Source organism: Gracilinanus agilis, chromosome 2 (assembly GCF_016433145.1).
Source record: "Gracilinanus agilis isolate LMUSP501 chromosome 2, AgileGrace, whole genome shotgun sequence".
Classification (NCBI taxonomy): domain Eukaryota; kingdom Metazoa; phylum Chordata; class Mammalia; order Didelphimorphia; family Didelphidae; genus Gracilinanus; species Gracilinanus agilis.
In genome coordinates, this window is record NC_058131.1 from 684,081,005 (window position 1) to 684,092,732 (window position 11,728).

Consider the following 11,728-nt stretch of genomic DNA (forward strand, 5'->3'; position numbering starts at 1 on the left):
CAGCCAAGATTATCTTACCCAGAAAACGTGAAATATAACAATAAATCAGAAAAAAATGGGTCTTTAATGAAACAGAGGACTTCCAAGTATTCCCAATGAAAAGATCAGAACAATAGAGAAAATCTGAAGTTCAAACAGGAGTGAAAAGAAATATAAAAAAGGTAAATATGAACAATGATAAAAGACTAAACAAGGATAAGCAGCTCACATTCAAATATAAGGAGGTGAAACATATAAGTTCTCTAAGCCCTAAGTCATTAGGGTTCATAGAGAGAATCCAATTAAACAAGACCTGCGAATGGTTCTGTTGTCTTGATGATTGTTTTAAAAAGTGAAAAAAGAAGGGAAGAAGAATACATTGAATGGAGGGAAAAGGAAAGAGAGGTTAAGGAGAACTATCCAAATATTGAAGATGCATAAGTATATATCTATACAAACAAAAAGGAAATAACTAACACTTGAATCTTACTCTCCTCTGACCTGGTCAGAAATACATTTCAACCAATAGGAAAAGAGTAGAAAAAATAGGGAGGAAGGAAGGGGGGAAATCCAAGGGAGGGTAAATTAAGGGAGGGATTAATACTAAGCAAAAAAAAAAAAAAACCTCTAAAGATGCAGTTTTTTAGGTGACAAAGATTGGGAATCTGAGAGAGCACTCATGAACTGGGGAATAGGCAAACAAGTTATGGAATATAAATGTGATGGAATACTATTGTCCTGATCTCTTAGCAGCATGACGACCAACCACAATTCCAGAAGACTAATGATAAAACATGCTATGCATTTCATAATAAAGAGATGAAGGACTCGGAGTGTAGAATGAGATCAATATTTTTTTGGACATGGCCAGTATGGAAATTTGTTTTTCTTGAATTCTCATTTTGGGCTTAGGATTGGGGTTAGGAGAGTTAGAAGGCAACTCTTGATTGATTAAAACAAATAAAATACACACACATATATTTTAAAGATGAGAATTACATTTTTAAATTTTAAATTTTAAAAATGGGAATTACAGAGGGCACAGCAGTAAAGACAGGCAGATATGAAATGCAACATGGAGATGGGATAGCGTTGAGGTGGATGGAGATGAGAAAGCAAAGATCATGATGGATCGAAGAAAGGTTGCTTCTATAGTCTGGGATACAGTATCATAGGGAAAGAGAGAAAAAGGCATATAAATTTTCTAACCATTGGGCAATGAGTCCAGTCAGAGTAACAGTGGTTGGAAGAAGTTTCTTTGATGAAGGCAAGTGACTAGAATGTTCTCCGTCTGGTCGTGCCATCCAGACTCACCCCCTTGTCTCAGCTCCCAGTCCCTCAGTCTCAGTGTTTGCTATAGAAGTCCTGATGGTTTGGAGAGGTGGTGGATCCCTTTGCCTTCATGATAGGAGCAACAGGAATAGACTGAGTCAGATGGGTCCATCAGGCAACACACTTCTCTTTTTTTTATTCAAAAATATTTCATTTTCCCAGTTACATGTAATAACAATTTTCAACATTCCTTTCCAAAATTATAAGATCCACATTGTGCCTCTCCTTCTCTTTCCTCCCCACTCTCTGAGTCGGTAAGCAATTTAATCTGATTTGTACATGAATTACAATACAAAACATACTTCCATATTGGTCACTAATGTCACACACTTCTCAAAAGTCTACAAGCATTTCTTTTTAAGCCCTTACCTTCCATCTTGGAGTCAATACTGTGTATTGGCTCCAAGGCAGAAGAGTGGTAAGGGTAGGCAATGGGAGTCAAGTGACTTGCCCAGGGTCACACAGCTGGGAAGTGTCTGAGGCCAGATTTGAACCTAGGACCTCCCATCTCTAGGCCTGGCTCTCCATCCACTGAGCCACCCAGCTGCCCCCTCTACAAGCATTTCTTAAGCATTTACTGTGTTCCAAATCACTGAGGATACAAAGTCAAAAGTAGTCCTTGCCCTCAAGTATCCTATATCCTATTGAGCAACAGGAACAGTATTCCACACGTTATCAGATAAGAAAATAAATAATAAGGGATTTGGCTAGGGATGGGATGGAGGACTCTAATAATTGAGCAAATCAGAAATGGATTCTTGAAAGTGTAATACTTTAGCCAACGCTTGAAAGGCCAAGAAGCAAAGATAAAGAAAGAGAACATGTGAGGGATGGAGAATACTAGTACAAAATTATAAATAGAATCAATAAATTGGGCAGCAGATAACATATAGTTAAATATTCAAGAATAATTCCAAGGTTCAAAACCTAGGTAATCAGATAGCAGGGAAATTGGAAAAATTAGTGGGTCAGAGGGGAAAGATAACTATTTGAAAATACTAGGAAAAAGTGAAATATATTCTATAAACCTACCCCCAGATATGGAAAGTAAAAGAAGAGAGGTAGGGGGGAGTCCAGGAATAGAGAGGAAGAATGTCTGCTTCTGTAAAGTTTGGTATTTAAACAAGATGGTTAGTCAAAGACATTGAACCAATATCCTATAAATGACCCCCAAGGTAGTTTGATAGAGCCAGTACCATATAAATTACACCAATGAAAGAATGCAGAAGGGATGACACTCAAAGAACAGACCAGCAGACTCTTGAGACAATTAATCGCTACTGTGACTCCCATGGGAACTGGGTGTAGAAGCAGAATGGGAGTGGGGAGGAGGCAGAGCACTGGGTCCGTCAATTGGTCCATTCTACCGAGATATCCAGGTTCCATGGTGGCAAACCTGAAGACTATCAGGTAAATCATTGTTGGTGTCCATGATCTCCTCGGGCTCTCTCCCTACCCTCCCTGAACTCCTACAACCACTTATAAGCATATGATACAATGGTTAATTAGGGTCCAACCTATTAATCTATTATGATTCCCCTAACTTAATAAGGCTTTAGGAAGGTGACCCTTTGTTTAGGGATAGGGTGAGTGATGTCCATGGAATTTCTCCATCAAGAGCGGGGATGTGCTTGTAGACACTGGTAGACATATTTTACTGAGGATGAGTGGCTGAGTCTCTTCTTCAGTCCTCATCCTTCTTGACCTCTCTGTAGATTTTGACACTATCACCTTCTTCTCCTTGATAGCCTTTTCTTTGAGGTTTCCATGACACTGACTTGGTTCTTCTCCTACCTATCTGACCATTCCTCTCAGCCTCTTTTTTTTTTTAATCTTCACTGAAGACATATTTGCTAGCTATGGGTGTCCCACAGGTCTCTGTCCTGAGCCCATTTCTTTTTACCTTCTATTGGTTTTCACTCAGTGTTCTCATCAACTCCCATGGATTCAATTTTCATCTCTAAGCTCATTCTCAGATTTATTTATCTTCACTTAACCTCTCTGCTGACCACCAGTCATGCATTTCCAACTGCCTATTGGACATCTCAGACCAAATGTCCCAAACAACATAAATGCAGAATGTCCCAAACCTTTCCTCCCAAATCCTGCTCTCTTCCAGACTTCTCTATTAAAGGTACCACCATTCTCCCAGGCTCCTAACCCAGTTGTATGACCACATACAATTCCCATGTGCCTTTTCCCCAGAGCAGTCATCAGATGTCACCCTCCGCTCCTCATTCTGTCTCACCCACCCCTTCATATTTAATATGTTGCCAAGCCCTCACCTTTCTACCTTTTGCAACAGTTCTAGTAGATGCTCTTTTTCTCCCCTGACTCTGCCACCACCTTGGTACAGACCCTTAACACCTTGTGTCTGGATTATTGTAGTAATAGACTTTGGGCTGTCCTCCCTACCTCAGTTTTCTCTCCACTCAGCTGTCAAACTGATATTCCTAAAATGAAGGTCTGGGCATGTTCCACCCCACCACCATTTAATCAGCTCCACTGGCTCTCTATTCCGTCTAAGACAGAAATTGAAAATCTTGTGCTTGGCTTTTATAGCCATTTCAAACTTGGCCCCTTCCTACCTTTCCAGTGATCTATGAACTCCCTTTCCCTGTGTGCTCTGTGATGGAGTAATCCAGGCCCCCTCTCTGTTCCCAACTCTAGGCATTTTCGTTGGCTTTCTCCCATGCCTTCTCATCTTCTGGCTTCCCTGGCTTCCTTCTAGTTCCAGCAAAAATCCCACCTTTTAAAAGCCTTTCCTGCTTCCTCTTAGTGTCCATTCCTTCTCTTGGAGCCTGTCTTTAATTTCTCCTGTCTGTATTTCATTTGTTCAAAGTTGTTTCTATGTTGTCACGCTTGTTGTTCCTATTAAATAAACTCTGCTGAGTTCTCTAAGAGCATGGAATGATTTATTATTATTATTATTATTATTATTATTGCCTTTCTATAAATCTTCAGTGCTTGGCATATTTCTGCTGTTATTCAGTCACGTCTGACTCTTCATGATTTCATTTGAGGTTTTCTTGGCAAAGATACTGGCGTAGTTTGCCATTTCTTTTTCCAACTCATTTTACAGAGCTGAGTGACTTGCCCAGGGCCACGCAGCAGTTGACACATAGTAGGTACTTAACAAATACATATCGACAACTGATTCCAGAGAGGAAGAAAATTCCTAGATAGCCTCTTAGGGAAGAAGAAGATAAACCATATGACCTCGTAGCCACAGGAATAGTAAAAAACATCTAAGCCACGACATGGGAGAGCAGAGAGCCTAGATTTGCCCACCACCATTACCATGAACTAGCTTGGGGTGACCAGCCCCACGATGGGACCTAGCTTCTATGGCAATCCAAGAATGGGCAGCCAGTTGAAGTAGCACTGAATTCGAGGTCATTTCATACGATTTGCTCTTTTTCTATGTTACAATGTTGTTATAAATTATAATATGCTCGAAATAACCATAATGACCTTGAGCGCAAAGCCCTCACCTCCAGAGGAATAGGAGCTCCTTGAGGATTCTTCTGGGGACCCTTGTTGTTGCACGTTTTTTTTTCTTTACGTCTCTAAAATAAGCTCCATGTTTGGCACATGGCAGATATGTACTGAGTGCTTGTTAGTTTGACCTGAATTGAAACGCATGTCTTTTGTAATCCCCTCACAGTGCCTAGTCTGGGAATAAGTGGATGCTTCATCATCAATATTTGCTTGACCAGAAAGATAAGGGGAAGAAGTCAGCTGGGAAGGTTGGAAGGAAATTGGGTCAGAGGTGGTGTCCTCTCGCCCCCTTCTCTCCATCCCTCCCTCCTAGATCTGGCTCTTGGCAGAATGGTGCATTTCCTCTAAAGAAAGATGCCCTGGGTGGAATGAAAACTCAAAGCCTAGAGGAGAAAGGATCAGAAAATACAACTTCATCTAAATCCCCTCTGGGGACCTGTGGGGGGGTGTGTGTAAGGGGAGGCTGAGGCCCTCAGGGGTGGAGTGGGGGGTACATGCCCCGATTATGTGGAGGGGATTTGCTGTGTCTCTCTTTCTCCCCTTTCTCTCTTTGTCTTTTTTTCCCCCGTGTCCTTCTTTGTCCTCTTGTTCCATGTCCCCTTCTGCATTTGTCTGGGAGGATCCTGGGGTGTTCTTTTGATCAACCCAATCTCTCTCTGGCACTTGAATTCTGATTGGCTGAAGGGCTTAGAGGGGAAAAAAAACTTTAATTAAGTAGATAATCTCTTCTTAGGAAGTTTGACCACTCCATTTCATTTCCCTTTAGCTCTCTCCTTGGGTTCATTTACCCACCAAGAAAGTTGGGGTTGGGGGAAAATTCCATCCCACTCCCACTGAGGAGCCCATCTCTGCTCCCTGGATCACAAGTCTTCATCCTGGGAATGTTTCTCATGGAGCCCCCAGCCTGTATCTTCCTTTTCACTTGTGTCCTCCAGCTGAGCCACACCTGGTAAGTGACCTGGTCATCTGCTTAGGGCTTTGGACAGGTAGAGATCTCCGGCTCCTCCCTTTCTAACCTTGGATCCCACTTGGTGGATAAACTTTGCCATTCTGGTTGGGCTAGGACTCCTCAACCGAAATGGCAGCCTCGTTTTCATTGCATATACAGGGAAAGAAATGTCGAAGCTGGGATTGTTTTTGTCTATAGTAATCTTCCCACCGACTCCCAACAAACGAGTCAGGAAATGTCTTTTTTACTCAGCCTAGGGTTAGTAGTAAGCCCTGGAAAAGGGGTGAGATTGTGCTTGGATGGGAAAATCTTAATCTTAGCCTACTTCCTTCCCTGCCTTTAAATTTCATGGGACCCCTCCAAGGAACTACGCATGTTACTTCTCCCTAGAGGACAAGAGTTTGGGTTTGGGTGTGGAATTTACTAGCTTGTTTGAAACGAAATATAGCTATGAAAAGTCTGAACTCTTCAGCAAGACTTCATTTAAGTGACTATTGTAGATATTTTTCTCAACCACTTTTGAACATTTTCCTTTGGGAAAATAACCCATGGGAGACTCTCTGCTGTCCTTTCCGTATTTTGCAGGGAGGGTAATTTGGTCTGGGTATATGATTTCATTGCCTTTGGGAGGGGGGAACTCCTGGTGTTGGCAATTCCCTTCACAGACACAGAGAGCCAACTCTGGGATGATTTAAAGTCTTAAAGAGTTATCAAAGGCACTGAGAGGTTAGGTGACTTACCTATGATCACACAGCCAATATGTTAGCTCAAAGCTCATGCTCACAGTTCTAGAACTGGAAGAGAACTTGAAACCCTCCCTACCCTGTCATTGAACAGATGAGAGAACTGAAGCCCAGAGGGGTTGTAATTTGTCCAGGGTCACACAGATGGAAAGCATTAGAGGAAGGATTTGAACCCAGGTCCTCTGACTCCAGAGCCATGTGCCAAAGGCAACCCAATCTTCCTAACTCTGGGACTGGCCCTCTATCCCAGAGTTACTTACCCTCGCCTCGGGTCCTTGAACTTGTTTGTTTTTAAATTTTTGAAAACTGTATTTCAACTCAATTGATTTTTTAAAAGAATCCCAAGTATTTTATTCTGTGGTTTTAAAAGCAATCTGATGAGTCCATTTGTTTCAGGTGAGGATGGCAAAGGGTTCTGGGACACAAAGAAGGTTTGGGAACCCCTGCACTATCCCCTACATCCACCCCACTGCCTCTCGTTTTCTTGTCACATGCCTATGTGAAGAAGAGAATAAAGAAGGGAAGGGAAGGGAAGTCCAGACACTTAGGAACTAGGTGATGCTGGGGCTTTCTCCATCTTGAGGTTAGCTTAGTGTGGACCCTCTTTCCTCCCAGACCCCAGTCTGAGCTGCCACTGTATGGGATGGGTGTCAGCAGCCTCTGCCACTTTTTCAAGCAGAAGGAAAGGGGACCTTCTTGTCCAGGACACTTCCTGAGGTCACTCTCCTGGGCTAAGTGGGTGTAGTTCCCACTCTCTGTCTCCCCCCTCCCAGGCGATCATTTCCATCTCAATCAGATTAGAAAGAGGCCCCGAATACTGTCAGCTGGACATGGAGCCTGGCAGTTTGAGTGCTTGGGATTACAAGGTGGCCCACCAAGTAATTGCTCAAATAGAAAGCCAGTGGAGGGCACTTAATTAAACCCTTCCAACTTCACTGGGCTTTTCTTTCTTTCCCCCCTCCTGCACACACACAAAACCCAGGGGGACAGCAGGATCACCCCAAGCCTGTCCTCTGGGAGCATTCCGAGTGACAGGCAGCAGGAATTCCCCTGCGTTCAGATGCCTTCAGTTCCCCTGCAGGGAACGACCCCAGGTTTCTCTCCCCCTCCAACAGGCTGGGAAGAATGACTGTTTGAGAAGGACCCTGGCTGCGAGCTCCTGGCCCCTGCCCTGCTGGGGAGGGAGACACACTGCTCTCCCTTTGACACTGACACAGCCAGACAGAAAGGTGACCAGGAGGCTCCTCTGTCCCAATCCAAATGTTTGTATTCAAAAAGAAGGGGGAAAAGAAAGAGATGGGAAAGCAAGTGCTCATTAGACGATGTTTTGTGGGGAAAAAAAACCCCTTCCCCCCACTCTCCTGGCCTGATTTTGAGAGAACAGCACGCAGATGCCTTCTGCTGACTCGTGTTTTAATTGTGCTTTGCCACAAGCTGCGATCTGAATTCAGTTCTGCAATTTGGGGCAGCAGGCAAGGGATCCTTGTGGCTCTCAAAAGTGAACTTAGCCTGAAATCTGCTAGCCGAATAAATAGCATAGTTTTACATCACTCTCAGGCTCTCCCCTCCTGCCCAGAAGGATCTGTGTGTCATAAAGCGTATTTACTAAGGCATTGGCCCCATCTGACCATACACACTGCACCCCACACCCATAGATCAAGCATGGTTACTAAGGTATTGGCCACATCTGACCATCTGCACTGCGTCTCCCACCCATAGACTGGCACATTTCTGCTGGAAGGAGGGAGGTCTGTTTCCCCATCAGCCCTCTCTCAAGCCAAGAGGAGTCACTGCCACATTCAGAGTTGGATGGCTTTCAAGGTTGTTTTCCTTTAAATTATTCTCCATTGTGGAAAGTCTCTTGGTTCTGATTACTTGGCTCAGCCTGTTAGTTCTTCTTATAAAGCAAAACAGGGAACCATTGTGGGAGGTCTCCTCTTGTGCTAGGGAGAGAGGCTTGACCCACTCCAGCCTCGGTGGACATCTTAATGAAGGCACTGTCTGTTCCTTTTATCAATGCAGCCCAGGAGCATTTAGCAAACTGGTAACTCCATCTTCTGCCTGACTTGGAGCCCTACTGAAAGTCTGAGGGAAGGGATGGGGGCAGATGCCATGGGGAGAGCTAGGAGGTCGGACAGCACCAGCGAGCCGTTTTAGCAGGCATCGGGGTGCCAGGCTCATGGAAAATTTCCTCCACTGTCCAACAACCGCCACAGTGGTCATTAAAAACATCTCTTCCTTCTCAGCCATCACCCTAATGCAAATATCAAGAATATGGAAATAGGTCTTGATCAATGACACACGTAAAACCCAGTGGAATTGCTCGTTGGCTACGGGAGGCAGGGTGGGAGGAGGGGAGGGAAAGAACATGAATTGTGTAACCATGGAAAAATATTCTAAATTAATTAATTAAATAAAAAATTTAAAATTAAAAAAACAAAAAAACTTCTCTTCCATCTCTTGGACTTGAAGTTTTCCCCTTGAGAATCCTGGTATTGGCCTTGAAGGTGAGCTTCCAATCTCTGGCTTTTCACTGTCCACGAAGTAACTTCTCTGGGGTGACCAGGGCTTGAAAAATTTAGAGCAAAGGGCAGTGGTGGGATTAGAATTCAGGGGACAGGAGTACCAGTCCTGGCTCTACTACTAACCAGCTTTATGACCTTAGGGAAGTCATCTTGCTTCTTGGGTCCTCCATTTCCCCACACATAATGAAAGAAATGTACTAGATCATCATAACTGACATTTAGATAGTGATTTCAAGTTTGCAAAGCACTCTCCATCTATTAATTCATTTGAGCCTCACAATACTACGGTGAGCAATCATTAGGTATCAGGTATCATTATTCTTCCTTCTATGGAGGGGGAAATTAAGGCTCAGAGATAGTTAATGAGTAATAAAAAGTACCAGAGGCAAGATTTGAACTTAAATCTTCCTGAGGTATGGTTAGAATTCTATTCATTACACCATTCCTCCTTGGTGATCTCCAATTCTAAATTCCAGGATTCCACCTTTGACATTCTATCCCATTTCCTAGGGACTTTCCCTCAGGCTCCAGAGGACTGAAAGGTCTTGTCCGACACTGGTAGTGAATGGGAAGCTATGATTTCTTCATCTTTTTTATTTGCTCAGTGCCCTCAAGACCTGGGCTCTTTCCTCTTACAATTTTCCCAAGCTATGCACAGTCTTTCCCATTGTCCCAGGGGCAGAGGGAGCTGTCAGAGCCTTCGTGATGGTAGGTATGGGGAAGGAAATCTCAGATGACTCTTGGAAAAGAAAGAATGAAAATAGACCGGAATGGAAAATCCTTTGCCCTTCAAACCATTTCATCAAGAGTACCCTTCTTTATGCCATGTAAGGAGTTAACAAGGATGCTCTACCTTCTCTTCCTCCTCCCTCCAGGCATTGAAGTTTTCTGAATTCATAACAAAACAAATGGGATTTGCCACATAAAAAGGAAATATGACATAAAGGAAAGAGAATGCTATCTCTGACATAGATACATGCCAGCTCTATAGCTATTGGCAAGTCATTGGACCTTTCAGTACCTCCAGACACCTCTCTAAGGCTCTTACAAAGAAGATGGTTATGGGACTGTGACATCAGAAGACTAGAGTTCAAGTCTCAGCTCTGATATTTATTAACTGTGTGACCCTGGGGCATCCTTTAACTCCTCTCATCCTCATTTTATTCAGCTGGACACTTAAGATGGCAGGATTTAGACATGGAAGAGACCTTAGAAGTCATCCCATTTTACAGATGAAAAGGCGAAGACTCACAGAAGTCTAGTAACTTATATGAGGTTACAAGAGTAGCTAGGAATTTGAACCCAGGCCCAACTCTATAGCTCTTTCCACAATGCTATGATGCTTTGGAATCTGCTTTCGAGCTTCTTACAGAGATGAAATGCCAGCTGCAGGCACTTTTCAATCCAGAAATTTTGAGCCTCACTCAAAGTTCTATTAAGATGTTCATGGAGTCTACCACCTTGGCCACTTCCTTTTAAGTGCCAGGATGGCAGGGCATGCTCTCTTGACTCTTCTCTGTTCTTATCCAAGTGGCTGATTGGTTCCCATGAAGCACAGAATGAAAGAAGTAATCCTCCCCCAACTCCCCATTATCGATTTGGTTTATTCATACAGTAGATTACTTTTTGCTAGTTCCAGAAAGGAAGCTGAACTTTTGGGGAAGGCTGGGGAAAACTTTGCACCTGGCCCACACAGCTAATAATACTCCCCATTATCTACCCATCAGGGGGTGCCAGGCCCTAGAGCAAAGGCCTAGCAGGAAGCGTAGGTAGGTAAAGTAGATGGTCTGAATTTCCTGGCATTGTAGCAGGAAACTCCGGGACTGGTTTGTTTTCTGCCAAGCAAAGTCAATCTCAGACCTTAAAGGGATATTTTAAAGTCTCAGACCACAAGTCAAGGGCACTGAATTCAAGGACATCATCCCAGTCACCTAATTCCGACAGGGCGACAAGACTGCAGGGCAGAGGGAATCTGGGAATTAAACCAGGCCAAGATGAAAAGAGAAAAAAAATTTGATGTTGGGGCTTTCCCACAGCTCAGACCACAGGCAGAAAAACAGGTTTGCCACATCCCTCACCTCGATGCACTCAGAATGCAGATTGAAGAGTAATTTGGGGGGATATGACTAATGCAAAGTTTTGTTTTATTTAACTATATGTATTTGTAATGAGTTTTGGTTTGCTTGCTTTCTCAACGGATCAGAGAAGGGAGATGAAAGAGAATTCAAAATTTAAAGTGTGTGTGTGTGTGTGTGTGTGTGTGTGTGTGTGTGTGTGTGTGTGTGTGTGTTTAAAAGGCTCTTCCCCCATCTTACCCTCCATTTACTTAGTCACCAAGTCTAATCAATTTGATCTTCCAGTGAGGTCATAGTACCCACTTTCAGACAGAGAAATGATAGCATCAGGGTACAGAATGAGACCTTTCATTCTTCCATCTTTCCTTCATTCCTTTGATCTTTTGTTCCTTCCTTCCTTCCTTTCTTCCTCTCTTGTCTTTCTTTTTTCTTTCTTTCTGTTTCTTCCTTCCTTTCTCTCATCCTCCCTCTTTTCCTCTTCCTTCCTTCCTTCCTTTTTTCTTCCTTGTTTTCTTCCTTCCTTCCTCATTTCCTTCCTTTCTTTCTTCCTTCCTCCTCTTTCTTTCTTCCTTCCTCCTCTTTCTTTCTTTCTTTCTTTCTTTCTTTCTTTCTTTCTTTCTTTCT

The 11,728-nt window shown here is 43.3% G+C and overlaps 1 protein-coding gene across 1 annotated transcript in view; it reads left to right on the top strand.

The window, feature by feature from the left end:
* Positions 1 to 5,693: 5,693 nt before the first annotated feature.
* WNT8B (Wnt family member 8B) overlaps positions 5,694 to 11,728 on the top strand; it is a 30,217-nt gene continuing 24,182 nt past the window's right edge. The window contains exon 1 of the mRNA XM_044662878.1: positions 5,694 to 5,761. Within this exon, the coding sequence (XP_044518813.1) occupies positions 5,694 to 5,761 (68 nt within the window). The remainder of the gene's footprint in view (positions 5,762 to 11,728) is intronic.